We start from the raw sequence: 17,472 nt of genomic DNA, 5'->3' as shown, positions 1-17,472 counted from the left end.
TCTGTCTACCTGTTATTGTTGCCAAGGATGACTGTAAAACGTCAATCTTTATAGTTGAATGTGGAACTGCTCTTCTCGGAATGGATTTGATTAATGGACTGCATCTCAAATTTGAAGGTTCTTCCATACTTCCAGAATCTGCTCAGTCATCAGTTCCTGTAATGCGCCTTTCTGCTTCTGTGCCTGTTGCTAAGCTAGGATATGCAAAAGGCTTTGCGCATAAGGTAAAATCCAGATGTGAAACCTGTACATCAGAAGCTCAGGTGGCTGCCATTTTCTGTTAGAAATGATGTCAGTGATGAACTTCAACGCCTTCTTGACTTGGGTGTCATTGAACGAGTGGATGCATCGCAGTGGATTTCTCCAATTGTAGTTGTTCAGATGTCAGCCGGTATTCGCATGTGTGTAGATCTGCAAGAAACAAACAAAGATGTTGTTGCAGACAATTATCCTTTGCCCCATATTGATGAGTTGATGCATGGAGCAACTGTCTTTTCTACAACTGACTTGGAGAATGCTTATTTCCGGCTCTTGTTACACGAAGAAAGTCATGATTTGACTGCATTTATCACCCTTGAGGGTTATTCAGATTCTGTCGAGTACCTTATGGCTTGGCTTCAGCCCCCTCTGCATTTCAGAAAATGTTAGCAACTGTACTGCAAAGATTGCCAATGTAGCCAATTATCTGGATGATGTCATTGTCAGGGGATGCACAAAAAGTGAACATGACCACATGCTCAAAGTGGTTATTCAATGCATACATGATGCAGGTTTACAATTGAATGATTCAAAGTGTCACTTTAATAAAAGCAGTTTGTGCTTCCTTGGTCATACTGTGTCTGCACATGGTGTTTACCCAGATGAAGATCATCTCAGTGCAATGCTTCATGCTCCTGTTCCTAATGATGCACACCAGCTCCGTTCTCCCAAATTCATGAAAACAACACCAAACGTATTGTTGCATTTGCTTCAAGAACATTATCTACTGCTGAACGTAAATATTCAACGCTTGAAAAGGAAGCTTTAGCATGTGTCTGGGCTGTTGAAAATGGAGAGCTAACCTTTGGGGTTGAAAATTTCTTCTATGTACAGATCAACAAGTTTTGACATTGCTCCTCTCCTCTGAAAGCACGGATCGCGCTGGAATGAGGATAGCACGTTGTGTAGAAAGCCTCTTGTGATTTAACTATGCGGTGGATTACTATCCTGGCTCTCAAAACCAGGTTGCTGATTATCTTTTCCATCTACCCTTACCTGCTTCTGATGAGGATCTTGCCGATACTGAACCTGAGTTTGTTGCATTTTTGTCTTCTGAAATGTCTGCTGTGTCTCCATTTAAATTAGCTTCAGCCTCTGTATTATGTTCAGAAATGGCTGCATTACCTGCTCAAATTTCTCATGGATGGCCTTCTTCATCAGCTGCTGTGGACGTTGCTTTACGTCCATATTTTCAAGTATAGTACGTGATGAACTTACTGTGCAAAAGGACTACGTATTTAGAGGATCACGCCTTGTTGTTCCTGCTTCATTGCGACGTGTCTTGGTGAATCTTTCCAATGAAGGTCATCAAGGAATAGTGCACATGAAACAGCGCATTCGTGAACTTTACTGGTGGCCTGGGATTGGCTGCTTGGTTAATGAACAGATTAAGGGTTGTGAAGTTTGCTTGTCTTCTGATAAGACTACAAATGTCTGTGTTGCACCTTTACAACCTGTACCTTTTCCATCAGCGCCATGGGAAAACGTGGCTGTTGACATTGTTAGCCCATTCGAAACTGCTACCTGGGATTGTCGGTATATTATGACACTGATTGACTATCATAGTAAGTTGCCAGAAGTAGCATTCACTTCTTCAATCACAAGTAAAAATGTGATCAACTTCTTGACATCAGTTTTCAGCAGATTTGGAAAACCTCACTACATTGTATCTGACAATGGATGTCAATTCAAGTCAGTGGAGTTTGCTGCATTTCTAAATACTAGAGATATTCAACACATACAGTACATACATCAGTGTCTCATCCAGCTGCAAATGGAGGTATTGAAAGGTTTAATCAAGTACTGAAAGTTGTATTCAATCTGCTATTCTGTCTGGAAAGACACAGAATTCAACAGTAACAGAGTTTCTTCAAACCTACCGTGCTACTCCACATTCTGCTACTGGACGGTCTCCTTCAGAATTACTTTCTAGTAGAAAAATGAGTACTCATCTCAATGTTCTCCCTCTTCCTATTGCTTGTAAGGATGCTGCTGTGAGTCATAAAATGTCATTGGCTCAAAAGAAGATGAAAACATACACCTGAGACGAAGAGCTTGTAGCCTACTTAAGACATCAATTCTCGTGTGCTAAATGAGAACTTAATTATGGTTTAATATGCATGGTTACAGAATGTGATATGTATTGTTGAACTATTTGTAATTATTGTATTGAATTTGTTTTTTGCACCAACAATGTATTTTCAAGTAATGGGGAATTGTTGTGTTGTGTATTTGTCAGGAGATGGCGCTGTAGTCCACATGTTGTTGCCTATAAAAGGTGCAGAGTAAGAATGGAAGAGGGTTGCACCTGCTGCCAATCATGTAATTCCTGGCTATGTTGGCTTGCTTATGGACTTGAATAAATCTTTAAGAATTGAGAACCTTCGTGTCCTCATGCTTTGGATTATCTGGATTGAAACATAACACAAATAAAACCACGAATGAAGGGGCACAACAGAATAAATCAGGGAACACTGAAAGTCGAGCCAACAGAGGGTCAACAGGGAGGCTGCGCCATCTTGTGGTCATATGTTTGTAACTCAACCCACTTAAAATATGACGCTTCGGAAATAAACCGGCACTATTGCTTCATTGCAACCTTATTTATTGAAGAATGTGATGAATCAAGAATGTAGACCCCCACTGCAGTGCTCAGACAATGTGGTGAATAAATCATAGTATTGGTCGATGACATGCTTCATGATATGTGCAGAATTCTCACTAATGCCGCATGCACAAAAAAAGCGCAAAATGGACAGATAATGCCTTTGGGAAAAGCACAGGTACGTCAAAAATAAATACCAAAAATAAAATTCTCGTACATATTTACAACATTTAGCAATAGATTGAATAGATGAATGGAAATCTTAAACTAGATTAATGAGTTTAGAAATAGTCATTGTGGAATTTTACGTATGATCTTAAGAGCCATTCACACAGAACGCACCCCAGCCTTCAAAAACTAACAGAGGCGTGCTTTGCAAACTTTTTTATCCTGATTCTGATTAACAAAGGCTTTCAACATCATTTTTGCATCGTTTACTTATATAGGTTGTGTGTCCTAAATGCCCTGTCTAGTGCACACTTTTAAAAGGGCTACTTTTGTCCAAACTGGATTGTTGGTTTCTAGAACGTTCTGGGAAGATTAGTTTTTGGTTGCAAACTAAATGTACAACCAGAGAAATATTCTAGGTTGATCAATGTTTTCGACTATGTGTCACCTTGCCGTAATCTCACGAGTGCCACATTTTAAAACAATATCGAAGCTGATCATCTTTTTTAAAGGTGTTTAAGACACCTGCTGTCTGTTGCATCCGTCAATATGCCTAGCCAGCTAAAATATTTGGTTCCCACAATGTTCTGGCAAGGTTAGTTTTTGTTTGAAAAATTTCAAACTTATAAATAATTACTAAGGAACATTCTTTTTAGGTTGTCTATAAATAACCATTCTTGCAACGTTCTTGGAACGTTATTTATTGGTTGCAGAAATAAACCTAAAATACATTATTTTTTGTTTTGTAAAAAGTATACAAATGGGAAGCAAATACTAATGTTAGGGTAATATTCTGTGTTTGTTGGGTAAATGTTTTTAAACACATGAGTGAGTGTGTCTTGTGTGAACAGCTCCTAGTGGTATGAAAACAACGTTTTTCAACATATGGCTCAACATAAATAAACAGTGTTATACAGGATTCTTGTAACTGGACAGTTAGCTTTATAAAATCTGTATTGTAGAGAATTGCAGCAGATGAACCAGATGTTGAAAAAACATTCAAAAATGAATCCACAACCTTTTAGAATCACAGGTCGGAGAAATATTGCAATACTTTTTGTTGTCCAAATACAAACCATGATTACTGGGCCTCTGAAGCTGACAAATGCAAATTCAAATACTCTCCTGTGTTCATTCCATCTGTTTTCAAACGTGGCAAATCCCTGCAACGGTCTCATTTTCACTTAAGCGTCGACTACGGTCGTTTTTCTTTCCGGATCGCATGTGTTGAAAGGCCTCGACAGATACTGCACGAAAGACTGAGATCTGCTGCAATTTTCTGAATAATAACGTAAATGCCAAGAGTGAGTGTAGCGGCTTTAAAATCACTTTGAAAAAAGTACTCCCAAAACACCACAGGATCAACAGGGATAAGCAAACACAAGAAGCTATTTCTCAGTCTCCTGGTTTCCTTTTCAGTCTGTGAAGGAGATTGTCTTTTCTACTCTCTGCGAGGAGCTCTTGGATTCTTTTATTTTGCGTTTTCTCGTGGAACGGCACTCGCTTTATGGGTATGAGGTGGTTGAGTGAGACTTCATTTGGATTGGTAATACTGTAGGAAACCTTGTCATTTGATTTATGGAGGCTTATTATAGTAGGAGGGCTTGTCGCAATCATTCGAGTCGTGTCGAGGTCATCATGAGTACTTGTGTATCGGGGAGTGGTTGGCCATGGCTTTGTAGATGGAGAGATGTACGCCACTATATGTACTGTTGAAGTTTCACTCCATGTTTCCTCCTCGCTGAAGGTGACGCTGGTATCTTCTTCATAGTGGGCCGTGCTGGGACGGCGATTGTCTGTAGTGGGAAAAGGGCTCTTGTGGGTGGAGGGGGTCAAAGTGGTCATGTGGCTCCAAGGTGTAGGGTCGGTGGTGGGTCTCCATCTGCTTACTGATGGTGTGATTGTTAAAGGGGTTTTGGGCTTCGGTGTGGTGTGAGCAGGAATGGAGGTTATGGGAGGTGCAACAGTGGTGAAGGTCAAGGGTCTGGTAAGGTTGAATTCAGCAGTGTAGTTGCCTTCTTTGCAGGACTTGCAGCACATCTGCCTGTAGCCGGGATTGGAGCAATATTTACTGAGAACCTCCATCCGACAGAACATGGATTTGTCTCCTTTGCAGCGTAACCCTGTAAAACAAATTAAGAGACTTACAACATACATTTGTATATTTTTAAGTTTAATTTAAAGGTGCAATGAGATGGAAATTATAGCAGCATCTAGTGGTGAGATTGCGAAATTGCAACCAATGGCTCACTCCACCATTCACCCCTCCCTTTCAAAGCACTACGGTGGCTGACACAGAACTAAGATGTCGTCACGTTTTCGCTTCTTTGTCGAAGGAGATAACATATTGACGAAACGTGCTCTGTTGAGCAGTTTGTCCGTTTAGGGCAGTTGGTTCTCAACAGGGCGCCCCAGCTGACTTCCAAGGGCGCCTCGGGATGACTGATAATTTAAAATGAGCATTGAAATGCAGATTAAAACAACTTAAAACCAAGATATTTCTTATTATTTGTGCATTTTTATATTGAATAAACACTTTTCCAGGTAATGTCAAGCTCTGAAATATTTTATTGGGTAGGAATTTTGAGTTTTTGTGAGCGGGAGGGGGGCCTTTTAATATTGTTGAATACAGTGGGGGGCCTTGGAGTCAAAAAGGTTGAGAAACCCTGGTTTAGGGCTACTGTATAAACAACATGTCGAATTCCATGTAAGGGAAATGGTGTATTTAGATAGAAATAGCTCATTCTAAGGTAATAAAAACATAACGCATTATGTAAGGTCTTTATAAACCGCTGAACACATGGTTATGTATATTCTATTTCATTTCTGTTAATAGATCCTCTAAATAAATTACACACAGCACCTTTAAATATTGACTTTCTGTAAGTTATAAAAACAAGTTGAAATGGCTCAACTTGTTTGGATGAGGAAAAGTAATGTAGATTTTTTTTCCTTGACTTGGTAGTTTGGATGCAGAGTGAAAGACTTCAATAAAGCCATAGGAAAATAATTAGTAATATACTGAAAAAAGGAAAAAGAAATGAAGACAAGGAAAATTTAAATAAAGTTAGTAAGTATATAGCGAATATAATAGCGAAACAAGTCATTTTTTATCTGTTGCATAAAATTACAAAGAACAAGCACAGAGAGTTTAAATGTCCAATATATTACTTGACCCTTTATTCCCATAAACACAGCAGACAAGAAACCTCATTAGTTACACAGAGACTTTCTGTCAAATACTCTATAGAGCGTGTACAACACATAAAACATTTCTCATTACAATGTAAACTGCTTTGAAATGTCACACAATTTTCAGTTTAGAAAACACTTTGGTTAAACATCTCATAACACCGTCAAATCCATTTAAATTGTACACAATTCTGAGGAATATAACTGTATAAAATGATAATGGCACATCCTTGATGACAACAACACGATGTAACCCCAGATAGCAAAATGAGATGCAACACACTGGAATGAAAGTGTAATGTCAAGTACGACCTGCAGGGGACAGCATTTAGCAGCGTAGCAGGACCAAACGCTGCCTTCAACACCACTATAAATGTAATTAATATCAGGTTTAACCTTAATTAGTCTTCTAATATGTCTACTCATATTGCCTATATGTAATGAAAAATTAAGATGTGAACTGGCAGAACAGTTTTGGTAAATGCTACTGTGCTTCTTTATTGCAAACCTTGTCTTGTGTGTTTGATGTTTAACCTGGACCCTGTTTATTTATTTCACTTGGATAAAGAATCATCCTAATAAAAACAGCAATACCTCACACGCACACACATAAAGTACGCAGACATGAATAAACTTTATAATCTTTTAAAATATCATATTAACATTAAAGCCCCAGTGAAATTAAAAATTACAATGCCTATTTTTTCAAGAAATATTGCAGCGTTTATTGTAAATAGTTTATCAACGTGGGTCATTCTCTTTTTAAAATTTGTGTGCCCTCATAATCTTTATTTAAAATCTGAAAATGCACCTCCTTCCTGTTATGACTATCCATCTTAAATGACATATGTTAGATGGCTTGGGCAGCGCCTTCAACTGTCAGTATACTGCCAATTCCATTTCAAAATGCAATGGCTGTTTTTATACATCCAAAGCCACGCCCACTATTTTTCTCATTAGAAATTCCATTTCACTCGGAAATGATTCAAAATACGGAAGTAAAAACAATCGCAACTTCCGGTTCACGGGGACTTTAAATACTCTGAGCTCTTTCATAATAAAAGTCTCTCAAATCAGGCAAGGAAATCTGGCCTGTAAAGTCAAGAGGATACATATACAAACACAATATTTTTGTTACGGGTGTAAGCGATAACAGTCATTTAATACGTTATTAAGGTTACTAAGTATGTCAACATAATTTAATATGTATATATATACACATAAATATATCTACATAGACACAATTGTTGTATAGTTTATAAAAGGCCTTTAGACATATTGTCTGCATTGCTAAAGCTTTGTCTTTTCACACACTTACAATCATGATACACAAGTGAGATACCACGATATAAACATCTAATGACCAGCAGCTATCTGACTTGACTGTAAACATCCACAATTTGTGGATTTTTAGTTTCTTTCTGATAGCTGCCTCTGTTGGGTGGGCATGCAGACTTAGTGATACCAATGTCACATCTCTTCAACCTAAATTAAGGCAAAAAGTTTTTGATGTGAGTGTAAAATAAACCCTTTTTTACAAGTTATGCAGAAGCATGAGGTATTTTTAACCCTTCACTTCAATGTCAAACATCAACACGCAACCAATATCTAAAATAAAACATATTGTAAAATAGTTCATGTGATTTATGAAAATGTAGGCTACCAGTTTTCCTCAGCATCACTACAGAAACATTTTTCGGGTTAAAAAATTAAAGGGGACTTGGTAATATTTTTCTCACCGAGAATGTTTTATCTCTAAAGTAATAAATAGCATTTTGAAATAAAATTGAAAACCATGTAACTCACATGAGTCTAATAAAAGCTGAATTATTTTACATAGAGAAGGTCGTCTCATGGTGGCGGCCATTTTGAGATCACACGACCAATCAATACTACTCACTTCATCTCAGTAACCCCTGTTACTAGACACACACAAAAACAAGGGCTGACTGCAAATTGTGCATTTTTACAATTGCTTTTGTGTGGCCAAATAAACAAATAACTGAATGCACATTTAAAGAATGAAAGCTGCTTTTTTGTATTGTGATCCGTATCCGCTCTTAAACCACTACTCGAGAAAATATGTACAAAAATACATGACATTTACCGGTCAAAACAAATTGGGATTATAACTTCATCTTTTTATAGATATACAGTCTTTATGCTCATAGTGTATATGCATATTATTAAAATCAAACTGACTGGAACGTTTCAGTCACTAGTGATAGCAAAACACCTCCGATAAACAGAGAACCCTTTTCCGTTTCCTTGTTTAAATGATTCTCCCTGGAAGTCTTAACAACAGTCATATCCATATTACCTGACACAGCCTAACCATCACAGCATTTTAAAACAACCCCCTCGAGCATTTACTGCTCTCTTTTGACGCAATTTCAGAGGCAGTGGTTACCCCTCAGCCCTGCAGAGACCATGTGGAGAGCGGACAAGGGCAGAGCAAAGAAACAGCCCGCAGAATTCCCTCAGAAGGAGAAGTTAGGCGTAGGAGCAGATTGAGAGGGTCAAGGCAAAGTGTAACAGAGCCAGAGTGTAAGAGAGAGAGGAAGAGTCCAGGTCAGAGCAGCCATGCAGCACACAGAAGGCTCCTGACTGGAGAACGGCCGTTTACTTGAGGAGATCTTGGGTGCGGGGAACTCGGGGTCTGCTCTGGAGAGCCACTGGATGAGGAAGTTCCCTCGGTCATCTGAAGGTTGAGAGAAAAACGGTTGAGTAAAATCAATGGTTTGGATTAAGGAAGATAAACTGAAGTCCTAAGGCTGAAGTGTGTAATCGTTAAATACTTTCTCAATTTTTATTACAGATACAGCATTATTTGGTTACACATATTTCTGGCATTTTTTTGTAACAGTGAATTACACACATCACCTTTATATTTACTTTGTATATAACTATGAGGTTACTCACTTGCACATGGGGTCAGCAGACAGGTTCTCATGTTCTCAGGTTTGTTGTCCATACAGATGCCGATGGCATTGTCAGGGGTGCTGCACATAACCTGCCGTTCCTGAGCTCCATTACCACACGTCACCGAGCACTATACACACATACAAAACATATAAACATGCATATATACACTCTAAAAATGCCGGGTTCAACCCTACACTCTTATAAAAGGGTGCCACAAAAGTTCTTGACATCATTTTTGGTTCCTCTAAGAACTATTTACTCAAAGGTTTTTTATAGTCTAATGAACATTTTTCCACTACAAAGAACCTTTTGAGAAATAGAAAAGTTCTTCGAATGTATGACAACCATACTGCTGTCTCGTTTAAATAACCGTAATAAAATTTTATATTACTCCTCGCAAGTTGTAAATAGGGATGGGCGATATTATATCGTTTGCGATATACCGGTAGAAATTCCCCACACGATAGGAATTAGTCTTCCCGCGATTTAAACGATAAATTCTAGTCGATGACGTATTTCTTTGTGAGACCCATTCACAGCTCATATGTGAAGCGAAAACGGGTATAGCGGAGGGCGGACGTGAAGCTGAGAAAGAGTTTGCACTAAAACGGAGCTCTAAATCTCGTTTAGGTTGGCACTGTAGATGCATCCGAGTTAATGTTTAGTTTCACTTTCGTTTTATTTAATTAGTTTGTTAAGTATTCGTTGATAGTCATAATACGTTACACCACAACATTTAGTTTGGCTAAAAGTATTTATTTAAACATTCGTTAGATGTTATGCGCGCGTGCGCAATTTGTTTAATATGATTTCTTGCCTGTTATATACAGGATGAACGGAGCGTCCCGTGCGCAGCTCGCACCCACATGTGCTTTCATAGCGACACAACGCGCACAGCACTGCTGCCTGTTTACATACAGTACAAATTGAGAGTTTGTATTACGTTATTTTAAATACGTTTATGAGCGTATAAAAGCATGGATTATTTAATTAGATTTCTTTTATCCGCATGTTTCTGTTCTCTTTCTGTAGCGAGAGTCATAGACAGATTCAGTGTATGTTGCTGTGAGAAGAGAAGGTTCACACAGTTCAAGAGAGAGTGATTGACAGCGTGATGCGATCGATCGTTTCCACCCAACAATAGAATATATACAGTTTTAGGTATGACATGATGTGTTTATTGAGCTTTAGTTCATTTAACTTTTCTTTACGACAACCTTTTGAAGTTGAATCTCACTATTATATTTACAAAAATACTGTAGGTATATTTTAGGAGCTTTTTGATTTGGGGTAAGTTTTACTCTCTGATAATATTTGTTTTTCTGAGGGTCTAGACTACATGCAGCTACTATCACTTGACGCAAAAAACAGCAGCGGATGGCGTTATGGATATATCGTCATTTTTATCGTTATCGCAACAAATACCAGGAATTATCGTGATACGAGTTTTAGGGCCATATCGCCCATCCCTAGTTGTAAAATAATATAGTAATTCTTTCTAAGTTTGCAATTCTTTCTAAGCTTTGCGTAATAGTACAGGGAAAAGGGTGGAAACTGCTCTGACCCAGATCGTTTGTTTGCTGCAATATGCTGTGATTGTCGCCAACTGGCAACCGAGCTGTCGACATACATTAGTGGGTAAATCGTGAGTGGGCGGGGTCACACGGACCAAAACAAAAACAGACATTACGGCACGAAACGCATACAGAGTGGAATAACTGGCTATAGCATTGTTTTTTGGACAAACCAATATATGAACTTAGCATGTTTCCTAAATGTCTACAAACATATTAAGGTGTTGTTTTGATTTAATACAGTAAAATTATATATTTTACCCACCCGGGTTGATACAAACTAGCATCTTTTAGAGTGTACATAATATAATATATATGTATACAAAGTGTCCAGAACTCATTATTGTAGCATATGAAATTCTTACATTATTTATTATTTGGCATCTAAATTATTTTTCCACCCCTTTATCTCTTATGTAACACATATCCCTTATATAACAGCCTCAATAACAGACTCTAGGCAAAGCCTGGATTACAATATAAAATGTGCCACAACATTTTTCTTAGCATATTGACAGATATTTCTTCTTGTTTTAAAGGTCCAGTATGTGAAATTTAGCGGTATCTAGTGGTGAGGTTATGAATTGCAACCAACGGCTCACTCCACACCTCTCCTCTCCCTTTCGAAGAACTACGGTGGCTGACACATAACTAAGATGTCGTCACATTTTTGCTTCTTTGCTGAAGGAGATAACGTATTTACGAAATGCGCTCTGTAGAGCAGTTTGTCCGTTTAGGGCTACTGTAGAAACAACATGGTCAATTCCACTCAGGGGGACCCGCGGTGTATGTAGATAGAAATAGCTCATTCTGAGGTAATAAAAACATAACGCCTCATTATGGTCTTTAAACACCTCTGAACACATGGTTATGTATAATATATTGCATTTCTGTCAATAGATCCTCCTTAAAGTCACACATTGCTTCTTTTATGCGTAAACAAACTTGATTTTTCAGAAAGCAAGACATAATATCTTCATTTTGATTCTCAGTTTCTAGATTCTTGGACTGAAAGCAAGACAAAAGCACTATGTGAGAAATTCATTTTTCACAATATGATCACTGATATTGTTGAAAATAAACTAGTTACAAGGTCTGACACATTTTCTTTGTCGATACTTCTTTTGGTGTTGAACAGTGATGCTATGAAATAGGCTTTCTCATAAAGTTTAGTTTCGGAGTTTTCAAGTTTCTGATCACATAATTAACGTGTAAACACTCTTCTGTACAACAGATGGATGTGGAAATCAAGTCTTTTTTTGCATCTTGGTTTTAATAAACGCTCTTCTTGGACTGTGGAGGAAGTATTGAGTTCTGAAAGTTACAGTGTGTTCTTTTATCTCAGGAGATCAAGAAAAATGTGATTCCTCATAATCTCTTTAATGTCCTCCTCAACATAAATCATTATTCTTTGTTCTATGGCAGGATGGACTTAGCTTTTGTGCTTTATCAGACAGTGAAAAGTCAAATTTGGGGAGAGAGTCACAGCTCGGGGGCTGTTGTTTCACACCCACATCCTTACCTGAGACCAGGGTCCGGATCTCCACTGCGCAGGGCACAGATGACGATTACACGGCCGGCGTCCTTCGGGCCGATCATCATTACAGTATTTGGCATTGATGGCTTTGTATGAACCTTCCAGTTCAGCTCTGACACAGCGCACAGGTCGTGTTTGAGTACCAGATTTCCCGCACGATTTACTGCACTCCTCCCATTCGCCCGTGACCCAGCTGACGTACAAAACACAACAAATACACATCAAAATTGTTTCTACCAGTCGCACATCCAGTGTTAAACACTTTGTAAACCCAACATGCTTACATTGGTTCCGAGCACTCCTTCTGGTTGCAGGCTCGGCTGATGGCGCGAGGTTTGGGTATGTTGGAGCAGAGCGTGCGGTGGACCATTTTGCCATCCGACTTCCTCCGGCAGCCAAATCGTGTATACTGCTTCCCTACAAACCAGACAAACATGGTCGAGCTGTTCTCTTCTCGGCACTGAAGTTTCAATCAAAGTTCACGAGTCACGACTGTGTATCATGTCTGTGTACCTCCACCGCACGGCTTGGAACAGTGTGACCATTTCCTCAATGCCCACTCGAAGTAAAGCGTGTCGTCTTGAGGAAGCGTGTTCTCCATGGATGAAAGGGGGTCCTCCGGCAGGATGTATTTGTATGAAAGCGTGACCTTAGAAAAACTTTGAGACTGAACCTGCAGTAGATTTGAGTGACATTAAAGCAGCGTGTTATGGCTTGAGACATATTTTGTACAAGCCTTTGGAGAGCCACGTTTTTAACCTTCACCGATGAATGAATCAGAAATATTTTTTTTAACTTTCATTCTCACCATAATGAGAACTCCATATTTGAGCGGTCCAGTCGTCTGGAGCGTCTCCATATCATCATTGTTAGTGTATTCCCACGCCACGCCTTTCTCGATCACCGTACGTGACTCTGGAAAATCACCCTCGTCGTTCAAAAACAGATGATCCGTGGCTTGGTTCTTCACCGCTGTCAGAAGACAAGTCAACTTTAGTAACATCTCCATGTTGTGTAATTCACACAGAGGAACCTCGTGAGAAAAAACATAGATCAATCTCTAAGTCCGACTTTCTATGTGTTTATTCTGACTATAAATCACAGTATTGGAACGCATTACTTCCAACCGGCAAAGGTGCTTCACGGCCGCTGCGCTGGAGCTTGTAATATTCTCCGAGCCAGAAGTCTAAATCTCTCCATCAATATCATCCAGTGGGAGGTCAGACACTTGAGTTATGAGTGCCAGTGTCTAGTTATTAATCACACAGACATCTGCTGATGCTCCTACCTAGAATGTGTGGGGTTCCTTTGAATTCACGAATAATAATGTGGCGTGCCCCTCTGGGAATCTCCAGGATCTTCAGAAAACCTATAAGGAGACAAATCCCCAAAACTGTCAATAAGCCATTAATAGTATAAGATACCTAAACACTAATGAATGAAGAAATCAAAACTGTGGTCTTCACACACTATATTACTTGCATGAAATTACATGACATAATAAAAAAAATTGTCCAGAGCATATTTGATGATTTAAAAGTTTACATATTTACAAAAGCCCTGGTTTTAAGCAAAATCTGAATCAGGAATGTTGCAGGATGTTTCTGTCGTCATGTACTCACCCTCTTGTCATTTCAAACCTGTATGACTTACTTTCTTCTGCAGAACACAAAAGAAGATATTTTGAAGAAAGTTGGTAACCAAAAAACTGTTCGTACCCCTTGACTTCTATTGTATGGACACAAAACCAATGACAGGTCAACTGGTATCTACTTTTTTGTTACCAACATTCTTCAAAATGTGTTTTGCAAAAGAAAGGACATGAAGGTGTTGACATATTTAAAGTAAAGTGAAAGTAAACATAACATGTTTTTAATTTTGGGGTGAGTTCTCCATTTAAGGTTCTTTATCCTGACCTCAAATATACATTTATTCCCAAAGATTGCATAGTCAAATGAGGTTTCCACCGAGCTTTCCAAATATCGCTGATCATGTCCAACTAGAAATTTTAAAGGGATAGTTCTCCCAAAAATCATTTCCCTTCCAGTTGTTCAAAACCTGTATCAATTTCATCGTTTGGTTAAACACAGAGAAAGATATTTGGATGAATGCTCGTAACCAAACAGTTCTTTGGCCCCAGTGACTACCATAGTAGGAAAAATGACAATGGTAGACAAAAGTGCACCAGAACTGTTCCTACGTTCTTCAAAACATCTTCTTTTGTGTTCAACAGAATAAAAAAAAACTATAAAGCAATTTTTCCTACTATGGTAGTCAATGGTGGCCAAGAACTGTTTGGTTATAAGCATTCCTCCAAATATCTTTCTCGAAGGAGAGTAAATGATGACAGAATTTAGATTTTTGAGCGAACTATCCCTTTAAAATGAATGCGGGATAAAAACAGACCTTGCCTCTGAAAGGACATTGTCATGGAGTTTGCTCACCTGGTTTTCTTGTGCTGCGGGTGAAGTTGCCCTTCATGATCTTGCAGGTTGAATTGCCTCCCCCACACACCCCACACTTATCGTCCTCTAGCTCAGACGCGATCACATGGTCACAGCCCACTTTCTGTGCAGAGAGCAGAGTTAACAGAACCAGGAAGATAAAAAAACAGATCTTAATGATCCTAGATCAGCCATGTCAGATCCACAGAAATGTACATTATCGTGAACTTTTAACTTCACGGTGTTTCTTAGGAATTTGGGTGTGACAACACAAAGCGAACTTTAGCCAAAGCTTAATCAATGTCATGTTTTAACTTTCGATTCTGGATTAACCTGAAATGTTGTAGAATTTACATTTGCAAATGTACTGGATGCAGTCTTTTATTAAATGGATTTAGTCAAAAGATTTTTTACATAAATCCAACATAATGGTTTAAATCCCTGTTTAATTCGTTCTGTCATGTCTAAGAGTAACTTGGAGAAAAAAGAAAAAAAAACTATAAATGCAATTATAAGTGAAAGACATGTGTGATATGTGCTGTGTATTTACACGCAAAAGCTCTCTTCAGCAGACTACCTTGTGAAAACAATCACAAATCCCGTCATTCGTTACCCGCCAATACGAATGAAAAAAAACTGTCCTTCTCCAGACGTTCAGATCCCTCACGGATTATAAAGCAATACGTCTTGGCATGCACTCCATCTTTTAATCCCATTAGCAAAACACAGACATCTAAGAATGTACTTTATCAATCTGCTTCAGCCGGATATTCCTGTCATATATTCCACCACAAACAGAACACAAAAACAAACCAAACGCATAACAGGATTCTACTTGAGCTGGCAACAATGAGTGGAAACCTTAATAAACAGAAATAAACTGAGGTTTGTGCGATTAGGCCCGATATTATTCATTCTATGGCATTTCGGAGAATGAACGTCAGTGACGGATGCTCAGTGTGAGTGTCTGAATGACCTTTACCTCACATTCTCCGCGCACACACACGCTGTAAGGGTCTTTGTAGGAGCAACGCGTGCCGTCGTGCACCATTCTCTTCATGGACACCACGTCTCCGGTCTCCTTTGACTGACAGTACAGCTGACATCTCTCCTCATCTGTCCAAAAACACAACACAGTTGGGTTTGACAGGATCGTGTTTGTAGGTATGCATGCATAACAGAATCTAACATGTATAGCTTGTTATGTACGTAAAGATGCTTCAGGGGTCCCCAAGCAGAGATGTTTTTTATGGGGGAACCAAAAATGACTTAAATGATCTTAAAATGATTTTTAAACTAGTTTTCAATAGAAAATATTGTTAGACAATACTAAACATATTATTCTTCATTCAGTTCTATGCAAAAGAATGAAATGTGGCGATATATTAGCACAGACTTTTCCACTTTAATAGAGAGGCACCAAAGAACCAGTACATAACATTACATACAGATGCAGAAGGCTCCATGAATCACGTGACACGCGAAAATTGTGAACTTCCGTTGGCGCAACTCTCCCTCTCAATGACTCTGCACAAGGCATGGAAATGCCGTTGTGATTGGTCGATTAAGTTACCAAATATGTTTTTTGCCCGATAAAGGGTTAAGTCTAGTTTTTACTTTTTATAGGGGGTCCCTAATGCTTTATGGGGGTCCCGGATCACCCCCAATTCAAGCACTGCCTAAAAGTGGTTATTAAAAATAAATGCTAGAATTTAGAGTTATAAGTTTGTTTTCAGTTTTATTCATATTTTAAATTAGCTTTAATTTTTGTATTATATATTTGTATTTTTTTGTGTTGTTTTATAAAAAAATTGTCTATAATTTATTTGTTCTCTTTTTATAGTGCTGAATAAATTTAATTTAATTTAATTTCAGCTTTAGTTTTCGCTTAGTTTTTATTTATTTTCAGTTGATAATTTTAGTGCCATAACTAAACCACAAAAGTAAAAAAGCTGTCATATTTTGGCAGTTGGGGGGCAGAAAAAAATGTAAAATAACATTTATTTATAATGAAATTTACATGATTTCATGTTATTACACAACCGACTTGTAAATATTTTACAGCATTTAAAAAATATGTTAAAATTATTTTGTGAGATTAAACCTTGAAATTTTGTAAAATTACAGTTTTTACAGTGTATTTCAGTTTCCGATATCTTATTTGATTTTAATTAACAGAAATGTTTTAATAGTTTATTTAGTAAACTATAACAACTTGCTAGACTCTTCCTGTACAAACGTGTTTGCAAACCAAATCATCATAAATAATAAAATGTAATAATATTGTCTCTGTTGAAACGTTGTTCATGCTGTTTTCTTTCTCTCAGCAGTAGATGGTGAGGTTGGAACGGTTATTAGCTGGCTAACTGCATTCCCTCTAATGTAAAAGCTATCTGGCCCCAGCGGATAACTGGAGATGCCATTGCTTCTTAATCACATTTCCATATGTTTCTTCCAACCACCGTTGTCCAATGCTTGGCCCAAACCCATCTTCCTGAGAACAACTGGGTCAAACCTTTGGCAAGAGTTTGCAAGCAGCTTAGAGGAACTCTTCAATTAAACAGCAACCATACTGTATCTACAGTCCTATTGGAAAAGTCACTGTAATTGATGTAATTGCAGCATTTTAAGTGAGAGAAATACCAGCAAAAATTCAAGAAACCCAAACCAAAAACCCAGTTTTTCCAGACATCTGTTTGTCATCTTTGTGCCAGGAACTAACCTTCCATTTAGATTATGTAAGAAAAAGTTTTGATGGCGTGCATCAAA

At 38.2% G+C, this 17,472-nt stretch overlaps 1 protein-coding gene across 1 annotated transcript in view; it reads right to left on the bottom strand.

The window, feature by feature from the left end:
* Positions 1 to 2,854: 2,854 nt before the first annotated feature.
* adamts2a (ADAM metallopeptidase with thrombospondin type 1 motif, 2a) overlaps positions 2,855 to 17,472 on the bottom strand; it is a 71,807-nt gene continuing 57,189 nt past the window's right edge. Inside the window, exons 13-22 of the mRNA XM_057360610.1 lie at positions 15,686 to 15,819; positions 14,704 to 14,827; positions 13,548 to 13,628; positions 13,068 to 13,231; positions 12,773 to 12,932; positions 12,544 to 12,676; positions 12,245 to 12,452; positions 9,146 to 9,275; positions 8,850 to 8,924; positions 2,855 to 5,154 (exon numbers count right to left, since the gene is read on the bottom strand). Coding sequence (XP_057216593.1) covers positions 4,427 to 5,154; positions 8,850 to 8,924; positions 9,146 to 9,275; positions 12,245 to 12,452; positions 12,544 to 12,676; positions 12,773 to 12,932; positions 13,068 to 13,231; positions 13,548 to 13,628; positions 14,704 to 14,827; positions 15,686 to 15,819 — 1,937 coding nt within the window. The 3' untranslated portion in view covers positions 2,855 to 4,426. The remainder of the gene's footprint in view (positions 5,155 to 8,849; positions 8,925 to 9,145; positions 9,276 to 12,244; positions 12,453 to 12,543; positions 12,677 to 12,772; positions 12,933 to 13,067; positions 13,232 to 13,547; positions 13,629 to 14,703; positions 14,828 to 15,685; positions 15,820 to 17,472) is intronic.

The sequence above is a fragment of the Triplophysa rosa genome, linkage group LG19 (assembly GCF_024868665.1).
Source record: "Triplophysa rosa linkage group LG19, Trosa_1v2, whole genome shotgun sequence".
NCBI lineage: Eukaryota > Metazoa > Chordata > Actinopteri > Cypriniformes > Nemacheilidae > Triplophysa > Triplophysa rosa.
Note: the sequence above shows the minus strand (reverse complement) of the source record. Positions and strands in the feature narration are given on the sequence as shown.